The 15,209-nt window shown below is 51.3% G+C and overlaps 1 protein-coding gene across 1 annotated transcript in view; it reads right to left on the bottom strand.

Annotated features, from left to right (window-relative positions):
- The window catches only part of nav3 (neuron navigator 3), a 483,558-nt gene that overhangs the window by 351,611 nt on the left and 116,738 nt on the right, over positions 1 to 15,209 (bottom strand). Inside the window, exon 4 of the mRNA XM_086009556.1 lies at positions 10,200 to 10,272. Within this exon, the coding sequence (XP_085865682.1) occupies positions 10,200 to 10,272 (73 nt within the window). The remainder of the gene's footprint in view (positions 1 to 10,199; positions 10,273 to 15,209) is intronic.

The raw sequence follows: 15,209 nt of genomic DNA, 5'->3' as shown, positions 1-15,209 counted from the left end.
CCTATTAAATTATGATTATCCAAATGTCCTGTTACTGTCTCCTTAATAATGGACTCCAAAATTTTACCTACCACAGATGTTAGGCTAACCAGTCTATAGTTTCCAGCCTTCTGTCTACTGCCCTTTTTAAATAAGGGTGTTACATTAGCAGTTTTCCAATCTGCTGGGACCATTGCCGAGTCCAGGGAGTTTTGGAAAATTATTACCAATGCATCCACAATCCCTACCGCCACTTCCCTCAAGACCCTAGGATGTAAGCCATCAGGTCCAGGTGATTTATCCGCCTTGAGTCCCATTATTTTACCGAGTACCACTTCCTTAGTGATTTTGATCGTGTTTAGCTCCTCCCCCCCCTTTAGCCCCCTGTTTGTCCAATGTTGGGATATTCTTAGTGTCTTCTACTGTAAAGACTGATATAAAATATTAATTCAGTGTTTTTGCCATCTCCATATTTCCCACCATTAATTTCCTATGACTCTATAAGACTCCTTAAAACCTACCTCTTTGACTAAGCTTTTGGTCACCTGCCCTAATTTCTCCTTATGTGGCTCGGTGTCAAATTTTTTGTTTTATAACACTCCTGTGACGTGCCTTGGGACGTTTTACTACGTTAAAGGCGCTATATAAATACAAGTTGTTGTTGTTGTTGGTTGAAGCCAAATGGATATTTCTTCGTAGCCCGCTGGATGAGCAGTGTCCTAGCTCTTTGCATTTGTAGGTCATGCAGCCACGAGGCTCTATATAAAGTATAAATCCCTGTTCCCCCCCCTGTTCAATTCTGTGTGTCACAGCCCTGGGTGTTCTGATATAGCATTTATCCACCAATCAGGCAAGAGCCCATACCAAACCTTCAGGCCAATGACATTCACACAGGGCAGTGAGCGAGAAATACTCGCCTAAATAGGACTGAGTTGCCTGGGCTTCAGTCGTTGTTTAGCCGGGACTCACGGGTTATATTTGGCCGGTGGTGCACGGGTGGACCATTCCAATCCTATGGATCCGACAGTGTCCGACTTGTAAAATTCCAACAGGGCTTGGAAGTCCGGCTTTAGCTCACTGCTATGGGATGTCTGGGTTCTGTGGGAATCTCATGAATTTCAAGTATTAACATTCCCAATTCCTTCCCAATTCCCGTGGCGCATACCGTATTACTTACAGGAGTCACTCACTTTTACCAAGAGCTTCTGTAATATGACAGAACTGAAGCTTAAAAGTGACGGGGCAACAACAACTCGCATTTATATAGCGCCTTTAATGTAGTAAAACGTCCCAGGGCGCTTCACAGGACCGATTATCAGACAGAATTTGACACCGAGCCACATAAGGAGATATTAGGGCAGGTGACCAAAAGCTTGGTCAAAGAGGTCGGTTTTAAGGAGCATCTTAAAGGAGGAGAGAGAGGTAGAGAGGCGGAGAGGTTTAGGGAGGGAATTCTAGAGCTTAGGGCCCAGGCAGCTGAAGGCACGGCCGTCAATGGTGGATTAAAATCAGGAATGTGCAAGAGGCCAGAATTGGAGTGCATATGGTCTCGGTCTAACTAACCCAGAAGTGAGTACAAATCCCACCTCAGCAAGTTGTGATGTTGAATGTAATAAATCTAATATTTGTGGGCGGGCATCAGATAGACATTAAATCTGGCGGGCTGTTGTACAACCCAATTGGTTTACTGATGTCTTTCAGGAAAAGGGAACCTGACATCCCTACCTGGTGTGGCTCGTTCACCCAGCACCCCTGTGCTCGCTGACCTACATTGGCTCTGTGGTAAACCACTGTCATACCTGTCTGTGTCTGTATGTGTATTCCACTAGGTACAGGTCTGGACATGCCTCGGCTGACTCCTCCCACTATTCCAGGTATATAAGTGACTACCTCCCAGTCCCTTAGTATTCTGGACGGGTCGACCACTCGAGACAAGACCTTCATTCTTTAGTTAATAAAAGCCTGATTGTTACTCGCTCAACTTCAGTCTTTTGAGTAATTGATGGCGCATCAATTTTATTAACTAAATTTTTTATAATGGAGAAGATCCTCACACCAGCATGCCTGGACCTGGACAGTCGGGAAGCGGACGCTTCCACCAAGTTTGCTCACTGGCTTACGTGCTTCGAGACATTCCTGACTGCCTCCACTGCGGTCGAAACGGATGCGGACAAACTGTCTGTCCTGATCTCCAAGGTGAACCACCGAGTGTACTCAGTCATCCGGGATGCGACCTCGTACACAGCCGCCCTCCAGCTCCTCAAGACCCAGTACACGCGCCCTGTGAACGAAGTATACGCTCGGCACCTTCTGGGGAGTCGCAAGCAACAACCTGGGGAATCGACTGAGGAATACCTCCAAGCACTGTCCGTGCTTGGCCGGGCCTGTGGGTGTAAGGCGGTAACGCCCGCTAAGTACACGGAGGAACTGATCCGGGATGCCTTCGTAGCGGGCCACAGGTCCAACTACACCCGACAGCGACTGCTGGAGCAGAGTGACCTCACCCTCGACAAAGCCTCCGACATCGCACTAACGCTGGACGCAGCCTTCCGGGGCATGGATGCCTACTCCTCTGCACCGTGGACGCCGCGGGGAACGACAACCTGGGACACGGTAGGACAGCCCCATAGCACCGTGCCACCCCAGCCACAGCCCAACAACGGCCCAACTACCGCAGCAGTGTCCCAAAGCCAGACAGCAGTATCCCAAGGCCAGAAATGCTACTTCTGTGGCCAGGCCAAACACCCCAGAGCGCGCTGCCCGGCGAAGAATGCAACCTGCTCGGGCTGCGGGAAAAAGGGACACTACGCCAGCGTCTGCAAGGCCAAAGCCACCCCGAACGCCAGCAGCGCCGCGTGTGGGCCGTGCGAGCCGCCATCTTGGGCCTCCCCAGCCATGTGCGAACCACCGCAGCAGCAGCCATCTTGGACGACTCCAGCCACATGGGAATCATGGGCGCCGCCATCTTGGACACCAGCCGGGACGCAGCAGACCGCCAACCCCCACCCATCTGATACTCGCAGCGACACACCGACCCCTACGCTGGCCTCTGTGACGCTGGACCAAACGAGACCGCACCAGTTAGCTCGGTCCAAAATGGACGTTAAGGTAAACGGCCATGCAATAAACTGCCTTTTTGACTCCGGGAGCACAGAGAGCTTCATCCACCCCGACACGGTGCGGCGTTGCTCTCTCCCAGTCCTGCCTGCGCACCAGCGGATTTCTATGGCCTCCGAGTCCCAGTCAGCGGACATTGGCGGCTACTGCGTGGTGACACTAGTAGTAGACGGGACTGTGTTCAATAATTTTAAACTCCTGGTCCTGCCCGACCTCTGCGCTGCCGTTCTACTGGGGTTGGATTTCCAGTGCCACCTCAAAAGCGTTACGATGGCGTACGGTGGCCCCCTCCCCCCACTCACAGTCCGCAGCCAGCAGCCTCCAAATTGCCCGCCGCGCACTAGATGCAACCTCTCCACACTCAGAGTCCCACCCCCCCCACTGTTTGCTAACCTCACCCCTGACTGTAAGCCCATCGCCACAAAGAGCAGGCGATACAGTGCCGGGGACAGGGTTTTCATCAAAACCGAAGTGGAACGGCTCCTGAAGGAGGGGATTATTGAGGGCAGCTCCAGCCCCTGGCGAGCCCAGGTTGTAGTCGTTAAGACCGGCGAGAAACAACGCCTGGTCATCGACTACAGCCAAACAATAAACCGCTACACCCTGCTGGACGCCTACCCACTCCCCCGCATAGCTGACATGGTCAACCAGATCGCGCAGTACCGCGTCTTTTCGACCATTGACCTGAAATCAGCGTACCACCAGCTCCCCATCAGCCCTGAAGACCGCCAGTATACTGCTTTTGAGGCAAACGGCCGCCTCTATCACTTCCTTAGGGTTCCCTTCGGCGTTACCAACGGGGTCTCCGTCTTCCAAAGGGAGATGGACCGGATGGTCGATCAAAACGAGCTGCAGGCCACTTTCCCTTACCTAGATAATGTGACCATCTGCGGCCATGACTTGCAGGACCATGACGCAAACCTCGAGAAATTCCTCCGCACCGCCCAACTCCTGAACCTGACATATAACAAGGAGAAGTGCATATTCCGCACAGACCGCCTCGCCATCCTTGGCTGTGTTGTAGAACACGGGGTCATCGGTCCCGACCCGGACCGGATGCGTCCCCTTATGGAACTCCCACTGCCCCACTGCCTAAAAGCTCTGAAGAGGTGCCTAGGGTTTTTTTCCTACTACGCTCAGTGGGTCCCCTACTATGCAGACAAAGCCCGTCCGCTGATCAAGTCCACCTCTTTTCCCGTGACGGCAGAGGCCCGCTTAGCCTTCCACCGTATCAAGGAAGACATTGCCAAAGCCACCATGCACGCAGTGGACGAATCCATCCCCTTCCAGGTGGAAAGCGATGCGTCCGACTTCGCTCTGGCCGCCACCCTTAATCAGGCGGGGAGACCTGTGGCATTCTTCTCACGAACCCTCCAGGGCCCGGAGACCAGACACTCCGCGGTCGAGAAGGAGGCCCAGGCTATCGTGGAGGCTGTGCGTCATTGGAGGCACTACCTGGCCGGAAAACGATTTACCCTGCTCACTGACCAGCGTTCAGTTGCTTTTATGTTCAACAACAAGCAGAGGGGCAAAATCAAAAATGACAAGATCTTGAGGTGGAGAATCGAACTTTCCACCTACAATTACGAGATCTTGTACCGGCCTGGGAAGCTCAATGAACCCCCAGATGCCCTATCGCGTGGCACCTGCGCCAGCGCGCAGATCGATAGGCTGAGGGCCCTCCACAATGACCTCTGCCACCCGGGGGTCACCAGGTTCTTCCACTTCATCAAGGCCCGCAACCTGCCTTACTCCATTGAGGAGGTCAGGACCATGACCAAGAACTGCCAAGTCTGCGCTGAGTGCAAACCGCACTTTTATAGACCAGACAGAGCCCACCTGATAAAAGCCACTCGCCCTTTCGAACGCCTGAGCGTCGATTTTAAAGGGCCTCTCCCCTCCTCCGACCGCAATGTGTACTTCCTCAACATCATTGACGAGTACTCCCGGTTCCCGTTCGCTTTCCCCTGCCCGGACATGACCAGTGCCACGGTCATTAAATGTCTGAACAGCCTCTTCACCCTGTTCGGTTTCCCCAGCTATATCCATAGCGACCGGGGCTCATCGTTTATGAGCGACGAACTCCGCCAGTACCTGCTCGCTAGGGGTATTGCCACAAGCAGGACCACCAGTTACAACCCCCGGGGGAACGGACAGGTGGAAAGAGAGAATGCAACTGTTTGGAAGGCTGCCCTACTAGCCTTAAAGTCTAGGGGCCTTCCGACCTCCCGCTGGCAGGAGGTGCTCCCCGATGCGCTCCACTCGATTCGGTCACTTCTCTGCACTGCCACCAATGCCACCCCTCACGAGAAAATGTTTGTCTTCCCAAGGAAGTCCACATCGGGGACATCGTTACCGCCATGGCTGACGTCCCCAGGGCCGGTACTACTGAGAAGACACGTGAGGGCCAATAAAACGGACCCCCTGGTCGAGAGGGTCGACCTCCTCCACGCCAACCCCCAGTACGCTTACATTGCGTACCCGGACGGGCGGGAGGACACAGTCTCCATACGAGACCTCGCACCCTCGGGGACCGCTGTAACCCACTACCCATTACCACCCCCCCCCCACGACCCGATATCCAACCCCAGCAGCCGGCTCGCCTTGGACCGTCACCCATGAGGACTACACTCCAGGGCCCCAGCCTACACGGGACGCGACGCCGGAAGCTCCACCACCCCTGCCGTCGCCACGTCGATCACAGCGGCAGACAAGACCTCCGGAAAGACTCCAATACACGAACTTTTAAATACACTTCACCCCGCCGGACTCATTTTTAAACAAGAGGTGAATGTGGTAAACCACTGTCATACCTGTCTGTGTCTGTATGTGTATTCCACTAGGTACAGGTCTGGACATGCCTCGGCTGACTCCTCCCACTATTCCAGGTATATAAGTGACTACCTCCCAGTCCCTTAGTATTCTGGACGGGTCGACCACTCGAGACAAGACCTTCATTCTTTAGTTAATAAAAGCCTGATTGTTACTCGCTCAACTTCAGTCTTTTGAGTAATTGATGGCGCATCAGGCTCCCAGTCCTTCAACGCCTCGATTTTAAAATTCTCATCCTTGTTTACAAATCCCTCCATGGCCTCGCCCCCTCCCTATCACTGTAACCTCCTCCAGCCCCACAACCCTCCAAGATCTTTGCACTCCTCCAATTCTGGCCTCGTATGCATCCCCGATTTCCATCGCTCCACCATTGACGGCCGTGCCTTCAGCTGTCTGGGCCCTAAGCTCTGGAATTCCCTCCCTAAACTTCTCCGCCTCTCTACCTCACTCTCCTCCTTTAAGACGCTCCTTAAAACCTATCTCACCTGTCCTAATGTCTCTGTATGTGGCCGGTGTCAAATTCTGTCTGACATCGCTCCTGTGAAGCACCTTGGGACATTTCACTACATTAAAGGTGCTATATAAATGCAAGTTGTTGTTGTTGTACAGAGTTGTCTCTTCATGCCCTGTGAAGTGGCATAACCATCGCTAGAACAACACCCGTCAGCACTTCCTTGGGGCAAGTAGGGATGAGCAATTAGTGCATCTTTGCCAGTGTCACCCACATCCCAAAGAACAAGTTAAAATGAAACTGAGGCCTTCAGGGTTAAAAACACTGTGAGCAATACCTGCTCCTTTAAAAGCGTCTTTAATTGAGGCGAGTACAGCTCTGCCACAACCGAGTGTTATTCTTCAACTGGGAATAATTACTTTCCGAATCTTGATTCTGGGTCATAAAATTAACCACTAAGAGGCTCAGTTTAAGAAAAGATCAGTGAATGCCTAAAGACAACTTTAGAATCACACAGCACAGAAGGAGGCCATTCGGCCCATCGTGCCTGTGCCGGCTCTTTGAAAGAGCTCTCCAATTAGTCCCACTCCCCCTGCTCTTTCCCCGTAGCCTGGCAAGTTTTTCCTTTTCAATTATTTAGAGTCATAGGCCTAGAAATTCGGTTGGGGCGCCAAAGTGGCGCAAAAGTCGCCAGAGCGCAGGATTTAGCGCAGCGTTCGAGTCTTCAGCGATCGTCCGATATTCAGTTTCATTGCCCCTCGAGGGACATGGGGCGAGGCTCGAGGCACTCCGCGTCCCTCTTAGGGCGCTGAAACTGAATATCGCAACGCAACGTGCCGCAGCGCCACACGTTGCGGCACGGCACGCTGCGGTACTGCAGGCCTTCCTCCCACTGTTAAGGGGGAGGTGCCTGCAACAGCGCGATCCCCGCTCGCGAGTGCCGGCAAACGAGCCCGGCACCAAGGAGAAGTGCCGGGCTCTCGGGAAACAGCCGGCAATGCCGCGGGGGGGTGGTTAGGAGGCTGGGGATGGAGGTGCTGGCAGGCGGCTGCCGAAAAAGGCGGCCGCCCCGCACCTCCACCTTAACTTGCGCCGCTGCCGGCACAGTAAGGCCCCGTGAACCGGGCACGGGTAGCGAATGGCGCAACTGCGGCGTTCGCTACCAAATATTGCGAATGGGGCGCTGCGCACACCGATGATGTCATCGGTGGCGGCGCAGCGCAAATGCCTAACGCCACCATTAGCGCCCCTGCTGAATATCGCGGGAGACGCAGCCAGTGGCGCTACAGCCACTGACTGCCTCTTTAGGCGCTAACAGGTGGCGCTACTCACCCAATTTCTCCCCCATAGAGTCGTAGAGTCATACAGCACAGAAAGAAGCCCTTCGGCCCATCGTGTCCGCGCCGGCCATCAAGCCCTGTCTATTCTAATTCCATTTTCCAGCACTTGGTCCGTAGCCTTGTATGCTATGGCATTTCAAGTGCTCATCTAAATGCTTCTTGAATGTTGAGGGTTGCTGCCTCTACCACCCTTTCAGGCAGTGAGTTCCAGATTCCAACCACCCTCTGGGTGAAAAGATTTTCCCTCAAATCCCCTCGAAACCTCCTGCCCCTTACCTTGAAACTATGCCCCCTGGTTAGTGACCCCTCTACTAAGGGGGAAAAGTTCCTTTCTATCTACCCTATCTATGCCCCTCATAATTTTGTACACCTCAATCAAGTTGCTATTGAACCTGCTAGTGCATCAAAATAATTCTCCGCATCTCGCCTCTTTATTGCCAATATGCCAGTGGAGCCCTTAACCTCCTTTCCTGCACTAACTCATTTTATTTTGTACGTGCTTCTACACGAAGGCGGGGAATTTTGCGAAATCCCACTCGCACCTCGAGCTTTGCCCATTCAAAACACGAATTAAGGAATTCGAGCCTGCAATTTTCTAGCGGTTAGGAGTGGTTTTGATCAAGTAAACTATTTCCCCTGGTGATTTGAGAACTTGAGGCCATAAATATAAGAGCATCGTCCAAAGAACTTCGGGAAAGGTTAGGAGACGTTTCTTCTATGTAAAGGGTTCTTAGGAAATTGTACTTGGATAGGCGGTAACCTACAGGGCTACGGACCAAGAGCTGGAAAGTGGGATTAGGCTGGATGGGCCTTTCTCGGCCGGCACAGACACAATGGGCCGAATGGCCTCCTTCTGTGCTGTAAACCTCTAACTTCTATGATTCCAGATGGTCGGTAACCAAAGGACACAGATTTAAGGTAATTGACAAACGAACCAGAGGGGAGATGAAGTGAATTTTTTTTTACGCAGCGAGTTGTTGTGATGTGGAATGCGCTGCCTGAAAGGGCGGTGGAAGCAGATTCAATAGTAACTTTCAAAAGGGAATTGGACAAATACTTCAAACGGAAAAGAGTGCAGGGCTATGGGGAAAGAGCAGGGGGGAGTGGGAATAATCGGAGAGCTCTACCAAAGAGCCGGCACAGGCACGATGGGCCAAAGGGCCTCCCTCTGTGCTGTATCATTCCATGAATCTAAACTTAATGGAAAACAGATTGTGACATCGCAATAGAAGAGATTACAGGGTGAGTTGACTTCAACTTTAGTGTCACAGCTTTTTGTTAAATTTCTTTCTCGGAATGTGGCCATCGCTGGCAAGACCGGCATTTACTGACCTTCATCCTAGGTTACGTCAGAGGGCAATTGAGAGTCAATCACGTTGGTGTGGGTCTGGAGTCACATATAGGCCCAGACCGGGTAAGGACAGCAGGTTTCCTTCCCTAAAGGACATTGGTGAACCCGTTGGGTTTTTAACGACAATCCGACAGGTTCACGGTCACTTTTACTGATCCCAGCTTTTTACTTCCAGATTTTTTTTAAACTGAATTCAAATTCTCAAAGTGGGATTGGAACTTACGTTCTCTGGATTATTACTACATTGAAAAAGAACCTGCTAAAGTCTGTGCGTGAATGAGGAATCAAAGAAACCATCCGATGCCCAACCACACTGGCAATTGGAAAATTACCTCTCACCCCAGCCCCTTCCCCAACAAGCTGGGGTTTTGAAACCCAAACTAAGCCCGACTTTCCTATCTTAGGGTATGAAGGGTTGGGCTGGGTGCAGGGTGGCGTGGGGGTTTATCGCTGTGGCATCAAACAGTCATAGGCCTCAGAAAGAGGAAGTGAGAAAGCGTTTGGAAAGATTCTGTGTAAATCAGCTCTCTCTAGCTATGGCAACCAGCGCACCAATCAGTTCTCTCAATCCAGGGCCAACCTCTGCACCAATCAGCTCTCTCTATCCATGGCCAACTTCAGCACCAATCAGCTCTCTCTATCCATGGCAACCAGCGCACCAATTAGCTCTCTCAATCCAGGGCCAACCTCTGCACCAATCAGCTCTCGCTATCCATGGCCAACCTCAGCACCAATCAGCTCTCTCTATCCATGGCAACCAGCACACCAATCAGCTCTCTCAATCCAGGGCCAACCTCAGTACCAATTAGCTTTCTCAATCCAGGGCCAACCTCAGCACCAATCAGCTCTCTCAATCCAAGGCCAACCTCAGCACCAATTAGCTTTCTCAATCCAGGGCCAACCTCAGCACCAATTAGCTTTCTCAATCCAGGGCCAACCTCAGCACCAATTAGCTTTCTCAATCCAGGGCCAACCTCAGCACCAATCAGCTCTCGCTATCCATGGCAACCTGCACACCAATCAGCTCTCTCAATCTATGGCAAAACCAAGCACCAATCAGGTCTCCCTATCCATGGTTGAAGAAACAGAAAGAGGGCATGGAATCAATGAGAGTAGATCCCGTGCTTACCTTCAGCAGAAAGACTTTGGATATGAACTCCCCTCACTGCCAGAAAACTGAGGCAAGCATCGACATTCTCAATCTGGAAAAAGCAGAAAGAAAATATGATTAACAGGACACTTCTAAAACTCGAGAAATACAGCAAAAGGCGTGAATACTTCACATTCATTCCATACTGACCCATACAGCAAAATCCTCACAAGGAATGATTAAACCGAATTTGGAGATTGCTATAAAGCTCTCATTGTCCCTGATTTGTGAAGGATGTTCAACAATTCATAAATACCTAATCTGGAGCAGCATGCCAGTAATTCAACCTACATAAAGCGTGACTGGATTTCTACACTACAAATATCGGACAATGAAGGCACAGTGATTGCTACGCGTATACTTGGAGTAGTGGATCATTGCCCAAAGTGACAGCGTGCAATGTGACACAACGGCAGCTGTCCCAAGGTAATAGCGCCAGAGTGCTGCGAATGTCAGTCTCCCAGTGCTCCTGTGAACAGCTGAAAACTCTTTCTAATGTGTCTGCTTTGTTCAACTCCGAGCAGAACTCATTTCAATGTAAAAAAAAACCTTCGATCAAACTCATTGAGCGTCGAGAGCTCCCGAGGCTTTCTGAGAGGGAGAGAGAGAAAGAAAAGAAAGAGAAAAGAGAGAGAGAAAGAGGGAGAGAGAATGAGAAAGAAAGAAAGAAAGATAATTTTTTTAAATTGCATTTATATAACCTCAGGATGTCCCAAAAGTAATTTACAACCAATGAAGTACTTTTGAAGGGAAGCCAATTTCAGCATAGCAAGGTCCCACAATGAGATAATAACCAGATAATCTGTTTTACTGACGTTGGTTGAGGGATGAATATTGACCAGGACACCAGGGAGAACTCCCCTGCTCTTCTTTGAAATAGTGCCCTGGGATCTTTTCCATTCACCTGAGAAGGCAGACGGGGCCTCGGTTTAACGTCTCCGCCGAAAGACGGCACCTCCGACAGTGCAGCACTCCCTCAGTACCGCACTGAGTGTATCGTCCTAGACTTTGTGCTCAAGTCTCTGGAGTGGGACTCGAACCCACGACCTTCTGAGCCAGAGGTGAGAGTGCCACCCACTGAGCCGCACCTGGCACCGCGATAATGCACATGGGAGTGCGACGAGGGCTCGGGGCGGGATTCCCTTCGCCAGCAGCATGTAAACGGCATCTAGCACCTGCGAGTTGTTGGAGCCTTTGGGGGCTGGAGGGGCAAAGAGGCTGACAGCTGACGAAGATCGGCCTTTGAAGGTCCAAAGGATTGAAGAAAACGATATGCTGGATGGTCGGGGCAATTTGTTCTTCAAATATCACAAATATTACCTTGCAGCTAAATAAACCTCTCTCCTCTGTGAAGCTCCTTAGATCAGAATGAAACACATGTTCTTGCTTTTTGCATTTTTCAAATCGTTGACTCAATTTTTTTTAGTACTCATTATTTTATTAAAAGCACCACAGAGCACTGAGAGAGCAGAGCTGAAAGTATTCCTCGGTCTTCCATTTGAACATTAGTAATGGCATTTCGGAGAAAACAATCTCACCAGTATCAGTAAATCTAAGTGGCTGGGTTACTCCCTGGTCCAAAAAAAAACCCTATTCGCAGTCACAGCAGGTCAGGCACTGATCAAACGGCGATCAGACGTGTTGGAGAGAAGTTTTTCGGGTGATTCTGGAGGAGTTCACGAGCGGGCAGCAGCCAAGGAAACCACCTGCGAAACGCTTTCTAACAGAGCACGCTGGCACAGTCCAGCAGGGATGTTGGCCACCTGCGCAGGCCACTTATCCACGGCGTGTGTGGTATATTGTGTTACCAAGAGATCGGAATATTCCGAGCACTTTGTGGAGACCTACAACACAGCGGCAGTACAGTCATCCACAGCTGTTAGGAAGAGAGCGCGCATGGACTTGGCTTCAGGCCAACTCTCTCCTTTCTGAACATGTGTCAAGCCAAGAGCTTGGAGAAGGTGGGCGGTGTCAGGAGAGGAACAGGAGGAGGCCATTCAGCCCCCTCGAGCCTGTTCCACCATTCAATGAGATCACAGCTGATCTGTATCTCAACTCCATCCACCCGCCTCGGTTCCGTAACCCTTAATACCCTGGCCTAACAAAAATCTTATCAATCTCAGTCTTGAAATTGTCAATTGAACCCCCTCCCCACCCCACCCCCAGCCTCAGCAGCTTTTAGTTGGGAGAGCACTGAGTGAGCAGCACGATTTCCCACTGCACTGTCCGGATCCCTGCAGCATCGCACCAATCGCTATCATTTACTCTCCACAACCTCAGAGTGAAGAGACAGCGGCACTTGGCTTTCCAGTGACAACAGTTTATCACTGGACTGAGGCTTCCCCTCACCTTCAAGTACAAGTCACGTTTCACCTTTCTGTAGTTCTAACAGAAAAGAAAGAACTTGCATTTATATAGCGCTTTTCACATCCTCAGGACGCCCCATAGGGCTTTACAGCCAATTAAGTGAATCGAGGGATATGGGGATCGGGCGGGAGCGTGGAGTTGAGGTCGATGACCAGCCATGATCTTATTGAATAGCGGAGGGGCCAAATGGCCGACTCTTGCTCCTATTTCTTATGTTCTTTAGTGTGGTCACTGTTGTAATGTAGGAAGTGCAGCAGCCAATTTGCGCACAGCAAGCTCCCACAAACAGCAATGTGATAATGACCGGATCATCTGTTTTTTTTGACTGATGTTGGTTGAGGGATCAATATTGGCCCCAGGAGACCGGGGAGAACTCCTCACTGCTCTTCTTCAAACAATGGCCGTGGGATCTTTTACATCCACCCGAGAGGGCAGATGGGACCTCGGTTTAATGTCTCATCTGAAGGTCGGCACCTCCGACAGTGTGGCACTCCCTCAGTGCTGGAACGAAAGGTCAGCCGAGATTATGGGCTCCAGTCTCACAGAGTGGGGCTTCGAACCAACAACCTTCTGACTCAGAGGCGAGAGCGCGGCTCACTGAGCCACGGCTGACGCCCGCTCTGTGGAGACGCAGACCGGTTAAGAATCTTACCCGTGACGCTGCACTTTGGCTGCCCTGCGATTGAAGTGAGTCAGCAAAGTGGCCCTTCCCTGTACAGCGCCAATTGAAAACTACAACTGCACAAAATAATCGTCTTCAAACCCAAGGGAGAGGCATGGAGGAAAGAAGCAGTGACTCAACTGCCAGACGGGATTGATTAAAGAAAAGCAGCGATAAAAATATTCCATCCAATAAAAAGGTTATTTAATCTCGGCTTTCATCAGAGGCAAAACCAGCAATCGGGTTGGGGGGAGAAAAATAAACTGCAATTTTCCTTCATTTCAAATCAAGTGTCTGCACGGGTACGTGAAGTATAAAAGTGACTGAAGAACAGTCCAGAGGACCTGTCCTTACTAAGAAGTAATGTTCCCTCTAATTTTGTTTTTTCTTTTCGTGCGTGGTCCCTTTAAATTTGCTGCGCAGTATATCTTCCAGCGGCAGGAGCTGGCAAGCGGCCTGCGCAAGACTACGTTCCGTCTAAGCTGTGCGGCCTCGCTGGCTCTCTGCCGGACCCGTGCTGGCTCTCTGCCGGACCCTCGCTGGCTCTCTGCCGGACCCTCGCTGGCTCTCTGCCGGACCCGCGCTGGCTCTCTGCCGGACCCGCGCTGCCCGGGACCGGCTCGCCCAGTGTTAAATTCTGCACACACGCGCGCAACTGTGAATGGGCCACGCAGCCCATTTAAAGGGCCCGCCCCCCCCCAAAAAAAAATTAGGGGAACATTGCTCTCCAGGTGCACCCCTCACCTGTCGAGCCACTCCAATAACCCCTCCCATTCCTGGGTTTATCGAGAGTGGGACAGATGCACAGGAGTACTCCACTCAACCTGTGCCCACTTTAATGTGAGCTCGACGCGCTACCCGGCCGTTCCGCGTGCTGTAGACGTTAACCACAAAAAGCACGGGTTAACGGAATCTTCCGGATAAGACGCTGACAGGGGTAGAGTTTCCGATTTGGGCGCAATCGAGAAACTGCGCCCGAAACACGCTTGAAACTGCGCATGTTAGGTGAGGCTTCAAGTTTGCACTAAAATCCATGTGCGTAATCACAAATGTAAAATCTTCCATGAACCAGCGCTATCGGGCAGCGTAACAGAACGGAAGGGGTTTGTTTTTCATTAGAAAGTATTCCTTGATGTGTTGAAGAGCGGTGACCCGGTGCAGCTTTAGTAATACAACTGAAAACGGGTTTAGCATCAAAAAAATCAGCATTTTTAATCAGAGTGTCCCGTCCTCCGCCTGTGAGTGACTTTAAAAACACTCCACTGAACCACTGAATAGTTTCATTAGGTGCATACTCGTCAGTTCCTGAGTAAATTAAATATTTTTTGATGTTTTAAAACGTGCCGACTGGCGCCCGTGCGCCTCAGAGAATGGGCACAATGTGAGGGGCCCCAGAGAATGGGCACAATGTGAGGATCCTCAGAGAATGGACACAATATGAGGGGCCTCAGAGAATGGGCACAATGTGAGGAGCCTCAGAGAATGGACACAATGTGAGGAGCCTCAGAGAATGGACACAATGTGAGGGGCCTCAGAGAATGGGCACAATGTGAGGGGCCTCAGAGAATGGGCACAATGTGAGGAGCCTCAGAGAATGGGCACAATGTGAGGGGCCTCAGAGAATGGGCACAATGTGAGGAGCCTCAGAGAATGGACACAATGTGAGGGGCCTCAGAGAATGGGCACAATGTGAGGGGCCTCAGAGAATGGACACAATGTGAGGGGCCTCGGAGAATGGGCACAATGTGAGGGGCCTCAGAGAATGGGCACAATGTGAAGAGTCTCAGAGAATGGGCACAATGTGAGGGGCCTCAGAGAATGGGCACAATATGAGGGCCTCCTCGAACCGGCGCGACCGGCGGAATCTCATCGTGTCCACGTCGGGGGGCGGGGTCAGTATTGTGGTTGGGGCCTGATTCGGGCAAATTGAATCTTGAAACCAGCGGAAAACACAAGCCTGA

Source organism: Somniosus microcephalus, chromosome 16 (assembly GCF_052327205.1).
Source record: "Somniosus microcephalus isolate GS21.2 chromosome 16, FLI_Smic_1.0, whole genome shotgun sequence".
NCBI lineage: Eukaryota > Metazoa > Chordata > Chondrichthyes > Squaliformes > Somniosidae > Somniosus > Somniosus microcephalus.
The sequence above is the reverse complement of the archived record's forward strand: the minus strand, read 5'-3'. Positions and strand labels throughout refer to the sequence as shown.